Consider the following 20443-nt stretch of genomic DNA (forward strand, 5'->3'; position numbering starts at 1 on the left):
CCTCGATCTTTATTTTTTTTTATGCAAGTCATACTACTATATATATAAAACCAGCTCAAACAAACAAAGGTCTGCAGTTTGAAATCAACATACAACTTGGAAGATCTGAGCTTCCTAACTGCTGTTGTACCCATCCAGCTAGCAAGTCAGCATCCCCATTGATCTATCTAAACTCATAGGACCTGCATCCAGGCATCAGCACATTAATATAAGTTCTGACAGTCTCCCATTCCCATCTACATGAGCTATATAACCTATATTGTAAAGCTCCAATGACTTCCAAGTTATCCCCTTCAAACACAAAATACTGACTTCCTAGATGTTTTGCCAGTATAGTTGCCACTTCCACTGCTTCCAACTCAGCTGCTACTGCCTCCAAAGCCTTGAATCTTCTAACTGCTGCCCCCACAATGCACCCTTCATTATCTATTGCAATTGCTCTAGCTCCAGCTCATCTAGTCTGCCTGCAAAATGAAGCATCAAACCGAATGATTATGCTATCATTTGGTATACTAGGAAAAACTTGCTCAAACTGATTATTCTCTGTATGCCATATAGCATTTGTGTGCTCCACCTCTGCTCTTCCTGATCATCCTTTCTCGATTTGCTTTCCTATTTTCAAACTTGATCTCATTCCTAGTTTGCCAGATCTGTTGGAGCATGAACACAAAGTGGGTGCCAGCCAGCCTTTGCTCATTGTTATCATTGCAACACCAAGTCAAGACCAGATCCAGTCTTTCTCTTAAACAAAGTTGTTGCTCCTTGTGGATTCTCAATCCCACTTGTGAGCCAAACCATACAGTTCTCACCCATTCACAATTAAAGAATAGATGATCTGCAATTTCTATTTCTTTGAAAGAATAAGGACAAGAGAAATCTCCTATCATATGTCTCTCAGATAGGATGTCCCCCATAGGTAACACATGCATATACATTTTCCATAAGAACAATTGTATATGTGCTGGGACAAGAGCCTTCCAAATATGCCTTAGAGTGATTGGGTTGCAATTAGAACTTTGTCCCACATCTTCATTAGGCTTAAGAAGATGGTAAGCTGATTTCACAGTTATACAGCCATATCTATCTTTTTCCCATCTCAGCTTATCAGCTGAGTTCACTTGTGGCTTGACTTTGACCTCAAGAATCTTATTACAGATGATAGGGTCGAGATAGAGTCCAATCTTAGTCTCATCCCACCCACTCTTGTCTATCCTGAACAGCTCAGAAACCACCTTGTCATGCAAAGCTAGTACCTCCACCCCTAACTCCTCCAGGGTAGTGGTTTTTCCATTACATTTAAGCCATGGATCCTTCATGATAGAGGTGGAGTTACCATTTCCAATGGCCCAAATAAGGCCACCACTTATGTCATTAAAAGTTTTATGTATGCCTTTCCAAAAGTAGGAAGCTTTGTCAGGGGGTTTTTTCATGTCCCCTATCCAACTTTTACCATAGATGCTAAACATAGTTCTTGTCCATAGAGAGTGTATATCAGTGGCAGCTTTCCATGGCAGTTTAGCCAACATGGCTTTATTCATATCTCTTGATTTTCTTAACCCCAAGCCTCCAGAGCTTTTGGGTTGACATATGTGATCCCACCCTATGGTGTGGACACATTTAGAATGTTCCTTTCCAGGCCACCAGAAATCTCTACATGCCTTGTCAATCTTATTGCAAGTAGAGACAGGAAGCAAATAAGTTGACATGGCATATAGAGGAGTGGCCTGGATCACAGCTTGGATAAGAGTTGTTCTCCCAGCCTGTGACAGGACCTTGGCCTTCCATCCTTTAATCTTAGTATGTATCTTGTCTACCAAGTAATCAAAGTCCTCAGACTTTTTCCTTGTTAACATAATGGGAACACCTAGATACTTTTCTTTTGGGGCAAAATTTCTCACCTTCCAAAATCTTTTGAGCCTGATCTTTTGCCTATAAAAGACATTCCTACTAAAAAAGATACTGGATTTTTCATAGTTTATTTTTTGGCCTGAGGCCTCACAATAGTCATCCAGAATCTTTTTTAGATTCCAATTTTCAGCCACATTTGCTTTAATAAACAGGATAAGGTCATCAGCATACAACAAGTGAGTTAGAGCAGGGGAGTGCCTTTTAATCTTTATACCATGCACCTCCTCCCCTTGCTCAGCTCTGGCTACCATTCTAGATAAGGCCTCTGAAACTAAAATGAACAGATATGGGGATAGAGGATCCCCTTGTCTAACCCCTCTTTCAGGGATAAACCTATCCAGAGGAGACCCATTTAACATGACCTGGAAGGACACAGTAGACACACATTGCTGTATCATGTGCCTCCACTTTTGATTGAACCCCAACTTCTCAAAAATACCATCTAGGAAAGACCATTCCACTCTATCATATGCTTTGGCCATGTCCAGCTTAAGGGCAAGCCAGCCTTCATTCTTATTCCTCATATTCTTCATATTATGGAAGACTTCACATGCTAAACCAACATTATCTCCTATGCTTCTACCTTTGATAAAAGCCCCTTGGAATGGGGAGACAATTCTATTTATCAAACTTTTAAGTCTATTGGCCAGAAGCTTGGAGATAATCTTATACCCAAAGTTGTAGAGACTTATGGGTCTAAACTTAGAAGCATGGTCAAGATTCTCAATCTTGGGAATCAGAGTGAGATGTGTCTCATTTAGCCTAGGATTAAGGACTCCTTGGATGAAGAAATCCTGAACAAAAGCAATCACAGCAGGACCAATGATATCCCACCATTTTTGATAAAAAATGCCTTGGAAACCATCAGGCCCAGGTGCGTTATAGCTACCTATCTTCCTCACCACAACCCAGATATCACCACTACTAGGTATAACAATGAGAATCTCATTTTCTCTATCTGTCACACAAGGTTGGAACAGGTCAAGGATATGCTCATTCCTTTCAGGATGGTCTGAGGTGGAGATCTCTATAAAATACTGATTTAAAGAGCTCCCCACTTCAGTCCTTCCTTCTTTCCAATCCCCATCATTATTTCTAATATTATCAATAGTATTCTTCCTTCTTCTATAGATGGTAGAGAGGTGGAAATATTTAGTATTTCTGGCCCCATCCTTCAACCAAGAATTTTAGGATTTTTGTTTCCAGAAATCCTCCTCTTTGTTATACCACTCAATCAATTCATCTTTAAGCCCTTTAGCTTTGTTGTAGTTGACAATGCTAAAAGGCTTAGTCAGAACAGTATCAAGCTTAGCTTGGGTGGCTTTGATGTTGGTAAAAATGTTGCCAAAAACATGTTTATTCCACATGGATAAGTCTTGTTTAGTCTTTTCCAACTTATTCATAAAGTTTCTGTCAGGGAGATCATGAGCAATAGAATTCCAAGCTTTTTCAATGACCTCCAAACAGGTCTCATGCTTAAGCTACATATCAAAGAATTTAAAAGGTCTTCGAAGTCTTTCTTCTTGTTTCTCAAGATTGATGAACAAGGAGATATGGTTAGAAATAGCATTAGTCCAAGTTCTAATCTGGGCATTAGGGAAGGCCACAATCCATTCAAGAGTAGCCATAGCTCTGTCCAACCTCTCTAGAATGTGATCTTTAGGTTTTCTGCTATTACTCTAAGTGTACTTGGGTCCTTTAAAACCCAAGTCCACTAGACCCAAATCATTAATGAATCTGTTGAAATCATGCATGCTTTTTGTGATTCTACTTTTCCCCCCAATCTTCTCATCCAAACTTGAGATAGCGTTAAAATCCCCAAACATACACCAGGGGCCTGGAACTAAGGGAGCAACTTCCCTCAGTTGTTCGTCCCACACTTTATTTCTGTTATTAGCAACAGGTTCCCCATACACAAAAGTAAAATACCAAGGATCTTTATGAAAATAATTTAAAATTTTACCTGATTGCGAGATGCTCCCAAAATCTCCAGTTCAACGTCCTCCTTCCATAGAATAGCCAAACCCCCACTTAGACCTTTGGCTGGCACAGCAAAAACTCCACTAAACTTCAACTGCTTCCCTAGCTTTTCTATATTCTCCTTCGAAGCCTTGGTTTATGACAAGCACACAATATTTACATCAAACCTCCCTATTAGGTCCTTTAGTTGTTGAACTGCCGTGGTGGTACCAATCCCGGCAATTCCAGAAGTGTATCGTCATGGATACTAAGGTAGCTGTGATGGGACAACCACCGCAAACCCTGGAGGAGACAAGCACAGACCCCCACTGCTGGTTGCATCATTCTTTACTTCACAGATCTTTTCTTTTTTTGGGTTATCTTTCCCTTGTTTTTCTTTGCTATTGACAGCCTCCCCTGTGTTCTCATTATTTGAGCTGTCATCCCCATTGTACCCACTTGTATCACTTTTGCCCCTCTCAGAGCTATCTGCATTACACTATTTCTTTCCTTTACCTACTTGTTGTTTCACCACTGTGGAATCATCCATAGCCAGAGGCTTTGGTTGGTCAAATTTAACCTGAGATACACTCCTATCAAAATCATACCCACCCCCATCTTGGCTTCCTTGAGTCAGGTCCAAAGGAGCATTTCCCACCGAGACCTCCTCTTGAGAGTCTGCATTGAACACCACCATATCCAAGTCCTCTTCTTCTGAGGGCTCTTCCTCTTCTTCATCTGTAAAAGCATCAGATGGGATATCCTCCTTTGGTATTTCTGGTCCCCATCCTTCTTCTGATTGCCCACTGGAACTCAAAGAGTTATTGGATATGTCTGGTTCCACTGATTCCCTCGAGTCACTAGAAATGGCAATAATTGGTACTTCTTCCGGAATCAACAAGTGTCCCAACCCTTTTGCTCTCAAGTCATCAACCTCTCTCTTAGCCCTTTTTGATTGTCTTGCCGTCAGTCTTAAGCTGTGCATGTGCCATCCATCATCATCCATACTTGCACCTTTTTTTTCCACTCCCCTACACAATTTCCTCTTACTTCCCATACTGATCCCTTCCACTTCTCGCACCCTTCTCTTTGTGCTTCCCTTTCTTGAGCCTTTAGAGACAAGAGTTTTATACCCCCTCCCTCGTTTTGGCAACCCAATAAAACGAAAGTTTAGTTTCCCATCACCTGATGATAAAGAAGCGTGATCTCTCCCATCAACTTCACTCTTCTCAAGAATGGGAATGATGGCTTGGGAAAGGGGGGAAACCAAAAACGGCAAGGCGTGATCCTTCAGAAGATTTACCCTAGTTCCCCAAAAAACCACCCTCCATAGCTGGCCCCCCTCGCTTGACAGCTTGGTATCCCACCTTTTCCCTCTCCTTATCGTGACCCTCCACCGAATCTTCATTTTCTAACAGGCCCGGTCTACCCTCTTGTTCTTTTGGGTTACTGTCAAGATCCATACCCGCAGGCCCAGGCTCTGGGGTCCAAACCACAACCGCCCCCCTTTGGGCCTCAGGCCCATTCGACTTCTCTGGACTGAGGCCTTTGCCTTCCTTATTCTGGGCTTGAATCTGCCCTACCCCATTCTGGGCTAAACCTTGCGTCAAAAAGTCCCCATAATTTGAAACTGAATCTCCAACGGTAACTGACACTCCCACCTCATCCATCCTCTGGACTAGCCGTTCTGATATCTGTTACAGTAGGAGCTCGACCTCCGTACTCCAAACCCTGACATCAGATTCTTTTCCGACCGTTCCAACTGTTGGTGGTGATGACAGTACTCTTGCCCCATACCATAGCCTTTTCACCGGTGAGCCCCTATTTCTGGCTGGAATTTGATCGAGTTTGGGTTTTTGTGGGGATCCAGATATAGTTACGGATGCTGGGCCAGTACTTGCAGCTCCATTGAAGAAGACATTTGCTCTCATCATGAAGGAAAAATTGTTTTTAATGTCTCTGGAGGAACCCCCATGTTTGCGCAACTCCATGCTGTATGAATCTCTCTGGTTACAGTAGTGGATATCATGACTTATACATCCACAAAAGTAGCAGAAGATGTCACTGGGAACACTTCCCCCATCTCAGTATGGAGATCTATGTCTTTCATCAGCCGCTCTTTTATATCCATTCGTACTCTCACCCTGGCTACTGGATTTTTAAACTCCGTTCTGCAGCATAGATCCACATCCTTTACTTTACCAAGGATTAGTCCCACATTTCGAACGTTCTCTTCATTTATTCGGTCTCTCGGGATCCCGTAAATTTGGACTCAGAAGTCCACCAAATCAAACTTCTTTGAAGTAGCCACCTTATCTGTGTGTATCCCCTTCTTTACTGAAAATATGAACTCTTGTATCAACTACGGGCCATTCTTCCTGACATGATCAAATTCCTTCTTTTCTTCGAATTCCATCTTGTAATATCCTTTTGTTATCAGTTCCACCTTTGTGTTTCCCCTAGTTTGCCAACATCTGTGCATCTCATCCGCTAGATCTTGTAGCGAGATGAGTTTTCCTCCATACAACTTACCCATCAAGTTAGTATGCTCAAAGGTGGATTCTTCCATATTCTTACTGTCAATCTCTACCACCTTTTTTTCTTTTGAGCAAAAGAGATTTTTCATATCCTCTTGAAGTTTTTCTATCTTAGTTCTAGTCCATCCATCTTGGACAGACAGATCCACCCTAGCCTCTTGTGGAGCGCCCATCAGCACTCTCTAGCGTGCCCTAGGCAAGAGCCAAGGCTAGACAACAGAGACTGGGGGTCTTATCTACTCTCTTCTACTTGATGGCACCAGCCTCCCACAAGGGCAAACTGATAAGGTACGCAACAACCAAAAGAAAACAACTCTCTGTCTCTCAGAGATCTGAGAAGGAGATACAATGACAAACCACTTCTAGACTCTGATATCTATAAAGATGTTAAGACCAGCTAAGACAAAGACTTTGAAGGATCAAGAGATGAGATCACTTAATCCAAGAAGGAAAGGAGAAAAGAAGAGGGAGGAGTTAGGGGGGAGCTGCTTTACGCCGCAGAAGAGCTATTGTTCAACCTCAACATAATTGTTTTTTTTACCTTTCCTCGATCTTGATTGAATCTTTGGGTGTTTCTTTTCTTTTTCTTTTTTCCTTTTTTTATGAAATAATTCCCTGTATATGATCTACCCGATGGAGATCTTCCCTGCAAAAAGTTAGCTCATTTGAGTGTGCTTAGCCTTGTCAAACAGTATATTAAAACTATAAAAAAGGGTAAAATCAAAAGTTTGAAAACATCTTTTTGCAAGGCTATAAATATTCTGAGGAGCTATGATCTCGGATATCATGTCCAAAGAAGCAAATTCTTTGTGTAGGAACAATTTGGGTTGCGGTGTTCATTGTTCAATCTTAATTCCTAATTCGCTGAGATACGCGCCCGCTTACTGTGCACTTCTAGAATAATCTACATCGGGCTACCATGTTCACAGTCCAATTGATTTATGAAGTTTAGCAGTCATCCATCTTTATTAGATGCTTCGACATGCAAAAGTAAATGTCAGTAGAATAATGGTTGCTCCCAATTATTGCAAAACAGTTTACAGCTCCAAAACATGAGACAAGTTCTGGCAATCTGTTAAAATCAACATCTTTTTATTGTAGTGCGCTGGCACTTTTGGCAAAAAGTAAAACAATAATAATTATTTTTTATATATTCTTTTACACCCCACATGCCCATAGTTCTACGGCATCGGGTTACCTCAAGATCCTATATCCCACGGCAGACAGTTGCCGTGAGATCGCACAATCCACGACATAGGGTTGCCACGGGATCTCATATCCCACGGCAAACAGTTGTTGCGGAACATTTTTTTTTTGTGTTTTTTGTTTTTTTTCACTTCAAATTTTGCGTATTGAATACACACGACATATGAATATCTTATTTTCTTTTTTAAAACTTCTTTATACACTCTAAGAACAACACCAAAATCATAACAAAAAAATGTACAATCGAGGCATAATTTTGCTATCTCGCCGCAAATATTTTCATATGTTATAAGAAAATTTTGTGGTCAAATTAATGAAGACAAATTTTGATAATTAACACAAGCAAAGACTAAATTTTGATGAACACAACCATCTCGCGACAACTAACTTTTTTTTACAGTGGCTAAAAAAAAAAACCAACGATAACCACCTTCCGTGAGATATGGGATCTCGCGTCAATTGCCTGCCGTGAGTATTTTTTATGTGATTAATGGAAGGGTGCTATTACCTTTGAATTGGTCAAAAAGTGCCAATTCCATAAAATGGGGTGTCAATACCGTGACCCTTATTCTAAATCTTCTTGGCCAGTTCCACTCTTTCCTTGTATTGATCCTGCCCTCTTATATCATATTTTTTTTGTCTTTTTAATCAGATCCCCTCTTATATCATATCAATTATCATCCACCTCCAAATTGACAAAATATTCCAGGGTAACACTACCAATTCCTAAACGCTCATTCAAGACTGTATAAGGAAATTTGCCTAAAAGGTGTTCAGTCTCTACAGCTCTACTGCGTTTAAATCTTTGGACATGCATTGGACCTTACAGCCAACTTAAAAGAGATTTTTCAGTATCTCGCTGAACCATCTTAGGTTCGGTTTTACTGGAGTTGTAGGGAAGTAATGCTTGTGCTGATTCATTTGCGGCTTCACTTGCCCATGATAATTTTATGTTGTACCCTTGGACAACTAGAGTGGCCTGGCCGTTTCAACTGCTACCGGCTTTAGGTGTTTTTCTCACCATCTTCTGTATCTAAAAGCTAACTTATTATCGATGATGTTTTTGCGTGTGTATTTTGACTATTTGTCTAAGGAACAGGTTACTTATCAATGAAACTTAGTTCCAACAAAATAAAATGATATAAGAAAGAAAGGGGAGAAAAAAGAACATTTAGTGTAGAGAAGTTATTCTCATCTCTATGAATATTCACACTAGTCGGTCTACGATAGCCAAATGGACCTGGGGTTACACACTTACACCAGAAGCTTCATCCGAAAGAAAATTAAATTAATTCCTCTGGAACAGTTGAATGTTCACACTAGGGGCCAGCGAATGACAATCTTACTGCAGGAGAGATCTCAGGTCCTAATCGAAGTGTTAAATTCTAAATGAAAAACCAGAATAATTACTCAACGAATAAATGCCACCATCCAAAGAATTGCAGAATACCTCGTAACAGATTCAGCACCTCATGGTCAGCTCCTGTCTGGTTTCTTCAAAAGTAATTAACTGTGATCATTTGTACTATGGAGCTAGCTACAGCAGTTTCTGGAGTGACGGTAAAATTTGGCAAAAATGAAATGGAAACCAACTAGGCATTCCATAATATGTACACATCTATCTGCTTTGAGAATCACAGTATTGCGGGAATTCACAGCAGCAAGGTCCATTTCTAACCTGTAAACAGGTGACTCAATATCAGTTTATGACAAAAAATTTAAACAAGGACCATGCCTAGTATGATATAAAATACATTATACAATGTTTTTTAACCAGACTTAAATTCTTTCGTTGTGGTACTATCGATAACTTCTGTTCTCTCCACTCAGTAATTTTAAGCTGTTTACCCTGGAATAGTGGGATGCCATGTAATGTGGTACGGGGCTGACTGTTTCCAAGACTGGTTTCTACGAGGCCAGAATTTTTAAAACTCAAAACGTCAAGCATCTGATGTACACAGAATCTGATTTCTTTGGTGCTAACAAACAGGACAGCATACAGAAACAAGTCTCTCCTTCAATAGGTAAGCTAATTAGCTCCATGAATGACATCTGAGACAGTTGCTTTAGCAACTAGAGATAATAGTCTTATCTTCAAGCCAAACATAGCTTATTCAGACAACAAATAGAACGAGACTTAAAGACATGCGGTTTGGAAGCCACTAAAGACACCAAAACCACGTTCTGGACACCACTCTCCAGAGCCTTAGGCTCTGTGGCTAGGCATCTTGCACTCTGGGAACGACAAGGCTCATACGGAGATTTCGCCTATGAATCTGACCATTTTTTTTTCACTCGTACCTCAATTGACTAGGCTATATAGCCAATCATAATGACATCGGATTGGCTATGCCCGTCTTGCATTTTCCACCTTACAAAAAGCCTTTATCGACTTCAGCCAAAAATGAAGAGGATAATATACCTATTTTTAACAAAGAGGGAGCTAATTATAAACATTTTTCACAAAGAGGATGCTAAAATATAAACCTTCCGTAACGTGAAGGAAACCCTCCTTGAACTTCTCTTGATTATATTTCCTCTCACTGCATCAACCTGCAGCATAAAGATGTTGATCAAGTTATAGATGCAACGTATCACTAGGATCTGAAAAAAATTAGCATTAACCTTTGATCAACAATACGATTCAAATTATACCAATAAAAGAAGAGGATTGCAATTAACTTCTAATATTCTCATATTTTTTTATTCCCCCACTTGATTAGATTGTAGGAGTCAACAGAGCGCATACGAGACGACAAAAGCATTATCTGCAGAAAAACATCTATGCTATTTGCACTGAAAAGTACAAAACTCCAAATGAAGGTCAGATAGCCAGTTTGTACTCGACATTGTGCATGAATGACCAATCAAACTCACAGGAGCCTTTAGTGCAGATGATTGGAAAACTTAATCATAATCAGTAACAAAAAGGTAAATAATCTTACATGAGAAGGAACAAGCCTCAAAGCACACAAATAAATGAGATATAGCCTATACGGTGGTTTCATTGTAATTGAGCTCCTATTTCTACAAATGTTTCCAGTGTGTTTTGATGCAAATCACTGTATTATCCAAGTTATCCAAGAATAGGGATCTGATGTTATTTCATCAGATCTTCTTAACCGAATGGGAACTCCAATGTTTTTCAAGGTTTCTTGAGTCCAATCAAACAAAAAGGATTAAGTTTGTACATAGGCAAAACCAGATGCTTTGAAATTTCATTTGCAATGTAAATTGAAATCAATGAATCAAAGGTAGCCTCACATACCCAAAAATCTTGAATGTTCTCATCTATCAGTGTTTGGGTGCTTTCGAATGAGTGCATCAAAGAATCTTTTTGAGATTAAAAGAAAACACATAATCTTTTCCTGGAAATCAAAGAAATGTTGTTTGACTGGTCTAGGAGGCATAGAATTGCAGTGCTAAAGGGATTGAGGTTTCATGACTTCATTTGCAATTGGGATACAATTGTTTTGTAATGTAAACGCTTGGGTGTTTAAGGTTGGGTTGTACCGAAGGATAGATTTGTCTTGTCGCTCCATGCTATAAGTCTACCATATTCGACTCTAAATAGAAGCCTTTTTGACAGCAACAGTATAAACATATTAGCACATGCCAAGAAAAGCGCTTGCGTTATTATTTGATTTCTCACATTAGTTGGATACAGAGGAGCTAATCTGTTACACGCTTATACAACGTGATAATAGTGATACACACAGTAACGAACGGTCACTCGCTCTAATGACAGTTTACATGCTAAGGTATCACTTGACATTATCATTCATCTCTTACAGCCTGCATAAATAATCTATAACACAAAACAGCCCAGTTTTCACGGCAGAGTTAGAATGGCTTAACTGTTGGTCTTGATTTTCTCAGGATCTGTGTAGTTAGACTTTCCTAAAATCTACCAAATTGTTAGCCAAAAATTTAGCAATATCCTTGAATTTAGGAGAAAATCTAGGTTCTCAGACTAGAAGGAAGTCTGTTCCCAGTAGGAATTAGGAAACAACCCCTCTAGAAAGAAGCTTGAACTAACAAGCAAAGAGTTTCCTCTATGGATGGAGCTGCTTAAATCCTTTTTTCGTCTCTTGCTCTCAAGTTCTAAATAGCTGGGTAAACAGAGAACATCAACACAATTTAAATTCTATGGGGTACCCAAATTATATTGATATATGAATGTGTCTATGGCTAAATGACATCTAAAATTGATGGAGTTCCTCACTGATAGTAGGTCCTTTATTTTGAAGACCTGTAAGGACAACTTATATTCAAGCAAGTCTTGGCATTAAGTGCAACTAACTATAAAGTAAGATTATAAAAGGGAAGGCATCGGTTGGAACAGGGGATGATCCTGCCTGAATTAGACTTTCTTAGCAATTCGTTCTAAAGCAATTGGCATTCCTTCCAGTTCAAGCCAGAAATCCTCCAATTGCATCAAATGTTCGTTTTAGACAAATTGGGAAGAACAAAGTGAGTGACGCAGTGTTGCTCCCCACACCCAAGCGAACTAAAGTTGCGTGTTTTGCCAGGTCATCATCGACTGGTAATCACTTGGTGCTTTTCTGTCTAATTCTATTGATTTTTGACATCCTGCTTATATATGTGGCAGTGTGACACTAAACTAAAAGGAGAACGGGCACAAGCAGGTTTGCTGAACAAAGATGCATGAATCCCCTGGTCCTGTTACAGACCAATCATATGTATTTAGTGTCTTGATTCCTAATGACTTCAGTAGATGATGAATGATTAACTTGCTGAACCATGTGATAATAGTCAACATGTCAATTGGGTAGACTTGCCTAAAATGTCACATAGAAAAGTGGATTGCCGTAGGCACGGTGATGCAAGAGGATCCGAGTCAGATGATGCTGAGTTGACAGATTGCATATTGATGGCACTAAAGTATCATGAGTTGGCGGATCAGCGCAAAGATAGCAAGTAATCGTGATCTTTTCCAAATTGGGGTAAGTTGGAATGTGTTTTGGTATTTTGGCCATAACTTTGGCTACGGTTATCAGAATCACGCGTGTAACCCTAATTTGGAAAAATCTCGGCGGCGCACACGCTGTCACCACAACTTCGTGGTAGCCATTTTCGAAGTCAAAATCCAATGTTTTCCCTTCCAAATTCATCATTTTTAGATTTTCTTTCCTTTTTACCGTTTCGGAAGTAAATCTGAGTCCGATTTGGGCTAGATTTTTGGTAGATTACTTATGTTATTATCTAGTTAATTTTAGTAGGAATAATATTCGGATTTAGAATGTTTTACAACTATAAAGTCTGGCTTGTGGGCTAATATTGGATCATTCTTGCTTTTATTAAACTTTAATAGACATTAGAGACGTTTTTCTCTGTGTTTAGGGCATATCTCGTGTTCCTCTCTGTTTATTATATGTTATTACTAGCCTACAAGATAATCTTTATTCTGTTAGGCTTCAGTTGGTATCAAAGCTTTTTTCATCTTCCTGGGGTTAGATTTCATTAGTTTCAATGGCAGTTGGTCGTGGTCGTCATGGGCAGATTCCGAACTAGAAAGTCCAACGCCATGATCGTGACATTCAGGACGTCATGATTGAAGATTTACAAAGGCAAGTTGCAGAGTTAACCCAGCGTCTAAGGGCGCAGGATATTGGTGATCGTGAGATCGAAGATCACGATTCCGATTCCAGTTTTGAAAACCTATATCCCAATGAGGCTCGCTTCAGAGAGCACCATAGTAAGGATTTCAAAATAGAACTGCCTGAGTTTTCGGGTACGTTAGATGTCGAAGGATTCATCGATTGGTTGAATGAACTAGAGCGAACCTTTGATTATAAGGAAGTTCCAGATCGTGTCAAAGTGAAATTGGTCACCATCAAACTCAAGGGCAGAGCATCTGCGTGGTGGGAACAGTTGAGGCGGTCACGACATAGGAAAGGCCAAGATCACTGATTGGGCGAAGATGAAGAAGAGTATGCAGGGTCACTTTCTTCCTTTTGGCTACACTCAAACCTTGTTCCAGTGGCTTCATTCGTTGAGGCAAGGCGCAAGATTGGTTGATGAATATACAAAGGAATTCTATCAATTGATTGCCCATAATGATTTATCTGACACAGACAAACAGAATGTGGCGCGGTATTTGGGGGATTACGCCAACCCCTACAGGATGTCCTCAGCTTTCACTCAATGTGGACCGTTTCTGAGGCATAGTAGCGTGGATTTGTTGTAGAGAAACAACAGAACAGGCGACCACTGTTCCGAGGAGAGCCAAGCAGTCGACCAATTCGCCCTCAAGAACCTGGTCCAGCCCAGCAGCCACCGACAGGTAATCCTAGTTCTACTATTCGGTGTTTCAGATGTGGTGAACAGGGTCATAAATCGAATGCTTGTCGGAAACCTCCTAGTTTTCAGAAGGGTAAAAATCTCTTAATTGAGAAAGGCATAGCAGACGACACTGAGGAGATGGGAGAGCCTGAGTATGACGATGATGAAGATGATGTGTTGTATGGAGATGGCCGTGAGAATCTAGTCGTTCGTAAGAGTCTACTAACTCCCAAGGGTGAATTAGGAGACGATTGGTTAAGAACCAATATTTTCCACACAACCTGCACAGTTGGCGATAAAGTCTGCAAAATGATCATTGACAATGGTAGTTGTGAAAACGTAGTGTCTGAAGAAGTTGTCCAGAAAATACAGTTGAAGACAGATCGTCATCCCAAGCCATACAAATTGTCGTGGTTGAGTAAAGGCACTGAGGTAACAATAGATAGGCACTGTCTAATTTCTTTTTCGATCAACAAGAAATATTTTGATAATGGTTGGTGTGATGTTGTAGCTATGGATGCATGTCATGTATTGTTAGGTAGACCTTGGCAGTATGATCGCAGTGTTGTTCATGATGGGCGGAAAAATACATATTCCCTCAGCATGAAAGGGAAGAAAATTGTGTTGGCACCTCGTCGAGAAGGACCCATTCATGCCCCATTAGCCAATAGTACTACATTACTTTCTATGTCCCGGTTTTTAGTTGAGATTAAGCGTGGAGATGTAATCTATGTTCTAATGCCTTGTGGAACTAATGCAGCAAGCAATGTGAATTCCGATTTACCAACAGAAGTGCAACAGCTACTAGCCGAGTTTTCTGACATGATGGCAGAAGATCTTCCCCCTGGGCTACCACCTATGAGGGATATTCATCATCAGATCGACCTTGTTCTAGGCTCGAGTTTACATAATCGACCGGCATATCGCTTTAGACCTAAAGACTCTGAAGAGTTGCAGTGATAGGTGGTAGAGCTATTAGAACGAGGCTACATCCGTGAGAGTATGAGCCCATGTGTAGTCCCTGCTAGTGCCGAAGAAAGATGGTTCCTGGCGTATGCGTGTTGATAGCAGAGCAATCAATAGGATCACAGTGAAATATAGGTTCCCAATTCCCCGCCTAGATGATATGTTAGATCAGTTGTCCGGTTCTAAGGTCTTCTCAAAAATTGACCTTAAAAGTGGATACCACCAGATCCGAATCATACCTGGAGATGAGTGGAAGACAGCGTTTAAGACGCACCATGGGTTGTATGAGTGGATGGTAATGCCTTTTGGGGTGTCCAATGCGCCCAACACATTTCTGCGGTTTATGCATCAAGTTTTACGACCTCTCATGGGGAAATTCGTTGTAGTCTACTTCGACGATATTCTCATTTATAGCCTGACATGGGCATCACACTTAGATCACCTCCGTACTGTTTTTGATATGCTGAGAATGAAATGCCTATTCGCCAATCCGAAGAAGTGTTCTTTCTTCACTACTTCTGTAACCTTCCTCGGTTTTATTGTGTCTACTGATGGTGTTCATGCAGATCAGTCAAAGATAGACGCGATCTTAGAGTGGCCACGCCAAAGACCTTGCATGATGTGTGAAGTTTCCATGGATTGGCATCTTTCTACCGCCGGTTCATCCGAAATTTCAACTCTTTGATTGCTCCTATCACAGAGTACCTCAAGGGTCGTGATTTCAAGTGGTCTGAGGACGCTGACATGAGTTTTCAACTGGTCAAGCAAAAGATGACAGAGGCGCTAGTGTTGGCACTTCCCGATTTTGAAAAAATGTTTAAGGTGAATTGTGATGCATCTGGAATTGGCATTGGTGGTGTTCTGAGTCAGGAGGGGCGACCCATAGCTTTTTTCAGTGAGAAGCTATTAGGATCAAAGAAAAATTACTCCACCTATGATATGGAATTCTATGCCATAGTTCAGTCCCTGAAGCATTGGCAACACTACCTAATATAGAGGGAGTTCATTCTTCTCACTGACCATGAGGCCCTAAAGTATATAAATGGCCAGCACAACTTGAATCGACGGCATGCCAAGTGGGTGGCGTACTTACAGGAGTTCACGTTCTCATTGAGGCACCAAGCAGGCAGCTTGAACAAAGCCGCAAATGCTCTGAGTTGTCGTATGTTACTCCTTACCACCATGCGCACTAGAGTTGTAGGATTTTAGGCTTTCACTGATATGTATGAAGCAGATCCTTCCTTCAGGGGGATAATTCAGGAGGTAACTGACAGTCAACGTCATGATTTTATTTTGCATAATGGTTATCTATTTCGTGGTCTACAGTTGTGCATTCCAGATTGTTCCCTAAGGTAGCAGATTATCAGTGAGCTTCATAACGAGGGTCACTTTGGGCGAGATAAGACATTGGCCCTTATCTCTTCTGACTTTTATTGCCCAAATTGTCCAGTGACATGGCTCATTATGTGGATCGTTGTTATGTGTGTCAACAGTCCAAAGGAGTTCTCACCAATGTAGGTTTGTACACTCCTTTACCGTTCCTAAAGCCCCATGGCTCGATGTCAGTATGAACTTTATGTTGGTTTTACCCCGTACCCAACGGTCTTCAGATTCTATTTTGGTTGTGGTTGACAAATTCTCCAAGATGACCCATTTTGTACTTTGCAAGAAGACAATGGATGCTGGCCGGATCGCTCATCGTTACTTTAAGGAGATTGTGCGTTTACATGGTGTTCCTCGATCAATTACTTCCGATTGTGACACCAAGTTCATAAGTCATTTCTGGAAAAGTTTATGGAGTAAACTGGGTACCCAGTTGAATTTCAGTAGCGCCTACCACCCACAGACAGACGGTCAGACTAAGGTAGTGAACCAAAGTTTGGGCAACCTTTTCAGGTGCTTGGCAGGAACTAAACCAAAACAGTGGGATCTGGCGTTACCGCAAGCTGAATTTGCCTATAACAGATTGAAGAACAAAACCACAGGATTGAGTCCATTTGAGATTGTTGTTGGTCAGAACCCATCCGAGATGCTGGAATTTGCCCCTATTCCACATATAGGTCGTTTGAATCCTAAGGCAAATGAAATGGCAGAACATCTTCGGGGTATCCATGAGCATGTGAAACTGGCCATTCATAAGAACAATGCCAAGTATAAGCTTCAGGTCGGTAGTCATCGTCGTCACGTACTTTTTGATGTTGGTGATTTTGTTTGGGTGGTATTAACTCGTGACCGTTTTCCTGTTGGAGAGTATAATAAGCTTAAGGAGCGGAAGATTGGACCCTGAGGTACTGCAGAAGATCAATGATAATGCATACCGGTTGCGCCTACCCAGTCATTTGAAGACTTTTGATGTCTTTAATGTGAAGCACCTAAGTCATTGTTTTGTGGAGTCCGATACTACTATTGTGAACTCGAGGACAAGTGATGCATGAGCATGAATTATTAATTAATTAGTAGTTTCTATTTTATTTGGTTTCCTAATTCAATTAGGAATAGGATTTAGGATAGTTTTCTATTTGGTTTCCAATTAGGTTTAGTAGTTGTTTTCTTATATAAAGGCATCTAGGCCTTCATTGTTAGATGATTATTATTGATTATTAATTTTTTGTGAATTGTTCTTCATGTTTGAAGGTTGAACCCTAGATTTAGGTGTTTGATTTATTAAATCTTATTGATGTTCATCCATTGTTGAAGCTTCAGCCAACAAGATACATCAACAAGTTATTTCCAACCTGGGCCGACTGATGCAGGAGGATCCGAGTCAGATGATGCTAAGTTGATAGATTGCATATTGATGGCACTAAAGTATCATGAGTTGGCAGATCAGCGCAAAGGCAAGTGATCGTGATCTTTTCCTAATTGGGGTAAGTTGGGATGTGTTTTAGCATTTTGGCTATAACTTTGGCTACGGTTGTCAGAATCACGCGTATGACCCCAATTCGGAAAGATCTCGGCGGCGCGCAGGCTGTCACCACCAAGCTACGCTCTGTAATAGCCGTTTTTGAGGTCAAAATCTACTGTTTTCCGTTCCAAATTCATAATTTTTATATTTTCTTTCCTTTTTACCGTTTCGGAAGTAAATCTGAGTCCGATTTAGGCTAGATTTTTGGTAGATTACTTCTGTTATTATCTAGTTAATTTTAGTAGGAATAATATTCGGATTTAGAATGTTTTACAGCTATAAAGTCCGGCTTGTGGGCTAATATTAGATCATTCTTGCTTTTATTAAACTTTAATAGACATTAGAGACGTTTTTCTCTGTGTTTAGGGCAAATCTCTTGTGTTCTTCTCTATTTATTATCTGTTATTACTAGTCTACAGGATAATCTCTATTCTGTTTGGCCTCACACGAGTTAAATTTTAGTTTCTACAAGTAACCAAATTCAATACCCAGTCACACTTCTAAAAAATTAAAAAAAAAAAAAAAAAAAAAAAATACGATAAAACTTTTTTATAACTTGAGGAGAATAACTGTGAGTTTATCATTTACCTTGTGGTGTGGAATATAATGATGCCAAGCATATCTTGCCTCTCCGGATAACAGAAGCATTGACCGAGGGGGAAGAAATAGAGCTTTTTTAAAAACTTGGGGATTTTCACCAATTTTGTCAGGAGACGAAGATGGTGGAAGCCATGAACCTTGTGAGTATTTCCTGAACTCCATGACGCAGGGACCTGCTAGTGAAAGACTGAAAATAGATCCCTGAAACGCGGAATGTGTATCAATATGCGGTGACAAACCCACCCCTGGTGGATATTCATTAACCTGTAATAATAAGTTCACCAAGCTAGGCATGTTTAGTGATGAAAATAACAAGTTATTTATTAACAAGTAGAATTGGAGAAGAAGGATACCGTTAGCTGGTCCAGAAGATTGTCGGTAATGTTTGGAAATGATGAGATATTTTCCAGTATCGGAGAAAGAAAAGAAGGAAGTTGACCGAGATGATGTTTTGTATTAACATTCCTGGTCTAATCAGAAATGGGCGTAAATATATTATACAGTACAGTAGTCTGAATAGCATGAAGAGTAAATATCTTACTTGGTAAAGAAACTCGTAGCCATAATGCTGAACCCTTCTCTTTGCTAAATTCTCCCAAGGCCTAGCATCAACTTGTGCCAATAACTCCTGTAAAAAACAGTTTACGTCAACAACAAGTAAAAGTGAAGAAGAAGAAAAAAAGACGAAGAGCAACCTGCTCTTGTTCGGTCGTAATGAAGTCACGTAACAAGTATAGTCCCGGAATTTGTAACTCTGAAGCCTCCAAAGAAACCACCGAAACAGAAGAAGAAGAAGAGGGTTTGGGTTTGAGAAAAGAGTAGCGGATGTGGAGAAGGCGGTTGTTGAGAAGAGGGCAAGGAAGTCCATGGAAAGATTGGATAGCGGCTCGAGCAGAAGAGTCCTGACAAAATGAAACAATCACGCGAGCTCCGGTTTCATCGGCGGCTTCGACTGATTTCACTTCTCCGAATTCACTGAAAGCGGATGCTATTTCTTCCAATGATATTCCCACTGCGGGCCCACAGTTTGCTACGTATATGTCCTCATTTTCTTCTTCTTCTTCTTTATTGTGATTATTATTATTTAGAGGACTGGAGTCGAGAATAACCATTTTTCCAAATTCTGCGGCCAACTACGGTTTTCTGTTTTAAGGTTTTTAGAAGAGAAAAAGTCAGATAGTTTCGACTTCCGAAATATCATCACTACTACTGTGCAGTTTAAGCGATAATCGGGAGTAAGTCGCTCCAATAGCTTATATAGCGCCTTATAGCATCTCTAGCATACTCTTCATATTTGAAGAATGCGACCATAGAAACTGGTCCCAAATTTCGACTAACTTTAGGTGGTCGCAAATTTTACCCGCAAATTCGATCGTAGGGGCCACCAACCGCACCATTAGTACTGGCGCACGCCAGTACCAATGTCGCTCGCCATTGATACTGTCGCTCGCCAGTACTAATGGCGCGTGCTATCGAGTACAAACTCCAGCATTTTAAGAAATTGCTTTATTCTCACCCAACACTCTAAAACTATCTCCACAACTATGGCTTCTTCTTCATCATTGCAAAAAACTAGCCAACACACTGACGTTGCCGAATCAACTCAACAATCATGTTATTTTGATACACTCGATCAAGAGAGATGCCAAATTTGCACCTCAAGAAAACACCTTGCGTTATCATGCAAGTATTTGAACAAAAGGTGTCCTGAAGCACCACATTGTCAAGGTTATTTGCTCATACATAAAAGTTGTAACGAAGATAGAGAAGAAGTAAGATTTTTGAAATGTCCAAATGGTATATGTCCTGGTATGGAATATATATATGGAGACAGCTTGTTGATATGCACGTGTTGTGGCGAGGATGATCATTGGTATAGGTATTGCCCTATGCGCAGATAGCATGCCCAAATGGTTGTGATGGTGTTAGAGAGCTGAAAAAATTTGCGAACCTTGAAGGAAAAGGTCTTGATCTATTGAAGTATTTGGTGTGTAGAAAATGTGAATGGTTAGGTGCTGTAATGGAAAAGGTTAAGAGTGGTTAGAGTGTTGTAATA

At 40.4% G+C, this 20443-nt stretch overlaps 2 protein-coding genes across 2 annotated transcripts; both read right to left on the reverse strand.

The window, feature by feature from the left end:
- Nucleotides 1–8: 8 nt before the first annotated feature.
- Nucleotides 9–9183, reverse strand: LOC147525571 (uncharacterized). Its single transcript, XM_086556807.1, has 3 exons — nucleotides 9061–9183; nucleotides 3872–7050; nucleotides 9–464 (listed from the first exon to the last, which is right to left on the reverse strand). The coding sequence occupies exon 2, from the start codon at nucleotides 5273–5275 to the stop codon at nucleotides 4367–4369; it is 909 nt and encodes a 302-aa protein (XP_086412933.1). The 5' UTR covers nucleotides 5276–7050; nucleotides 9061–9183; the 3' UTR covers nucleotides 9–464; nucleotides 3872–4366.
- Nucleotides 8732–19609, reverse strand: TRM9 (RNA-binding (RRM/RBD/RNP motifs) family protein). Its single transcript, XM_086556804.1, has 6 exons — nucleotides 19083–19609; nucleotides 18929–19015; nucleotides 18741–18857; nucleotides 18376–18651; nucleotides 10098–10163; nucleotides 8732–9288 (listed from the first exon to the last, which is right to left on the reverse strand). Exons 1-6 carry the CDS (start codon nucleotides 19497–19499, stop codon nucleotides 9229–9231), a joined length of 1023 nt encoding a protein of 340 aa, XP_086412930.1. The 5' UTR covers nucleotides 19500–19609; the 3' UTR covers nucleotides 8732–9228.
- Nucleotides 19610–20443: the final 834 nt, after the last annotated feature.

The sequence above is a fragment of the Coptis chinensis genome, chromosome 1 (genome assembly GCF_015680905.1).
Source record: "Coptis chinensis isolate HL-2020 chromosome 1, ASM1568090v1, whole genome shotgun sequence".
Lineage (NCBI taxonomy): Eukaryota > Viridiplantae > Streptophyta > Magnoliopsida > Ranunculales > Ranunculaceae > Coptis > Coptis chinensis.

What these genes read in the sequence shown, in the direction of transcription:
- LOC147525571 (XM_086556807.1), bottom strand. Translation starts at nt 5,275, where the DNA reads ATGAAGATTCGGTGGAGGGTCACGATAAGGAGAGGGAAAAGGTGGGAT.
- TRM9 (XM_086556804.1), bottom strand. Translation starts at nt 19,499, where the DNA reads ATGGTTATTCTCGACTCCAGTCCTCTAAATAATAATAATCACAATAAA. An exon ending in TTACGACCGAACAAGAGCAG is followed by an intron (nt 19,016 to 19,082) that starts GTTGCTCTTCGT and finishes TGTTTTTTACAG; the next exon opens with GAGTTATTGGCACAAGTTGA. An exon ending in ATTATATTCCACACCACAAG is followed by an intron (nt 10,164 to 18,375) that starts GTAAATGATAAA and finishes TTTATGCTGCAG; the next exon opens with GTTGATGCAGTGAGAGGAAA.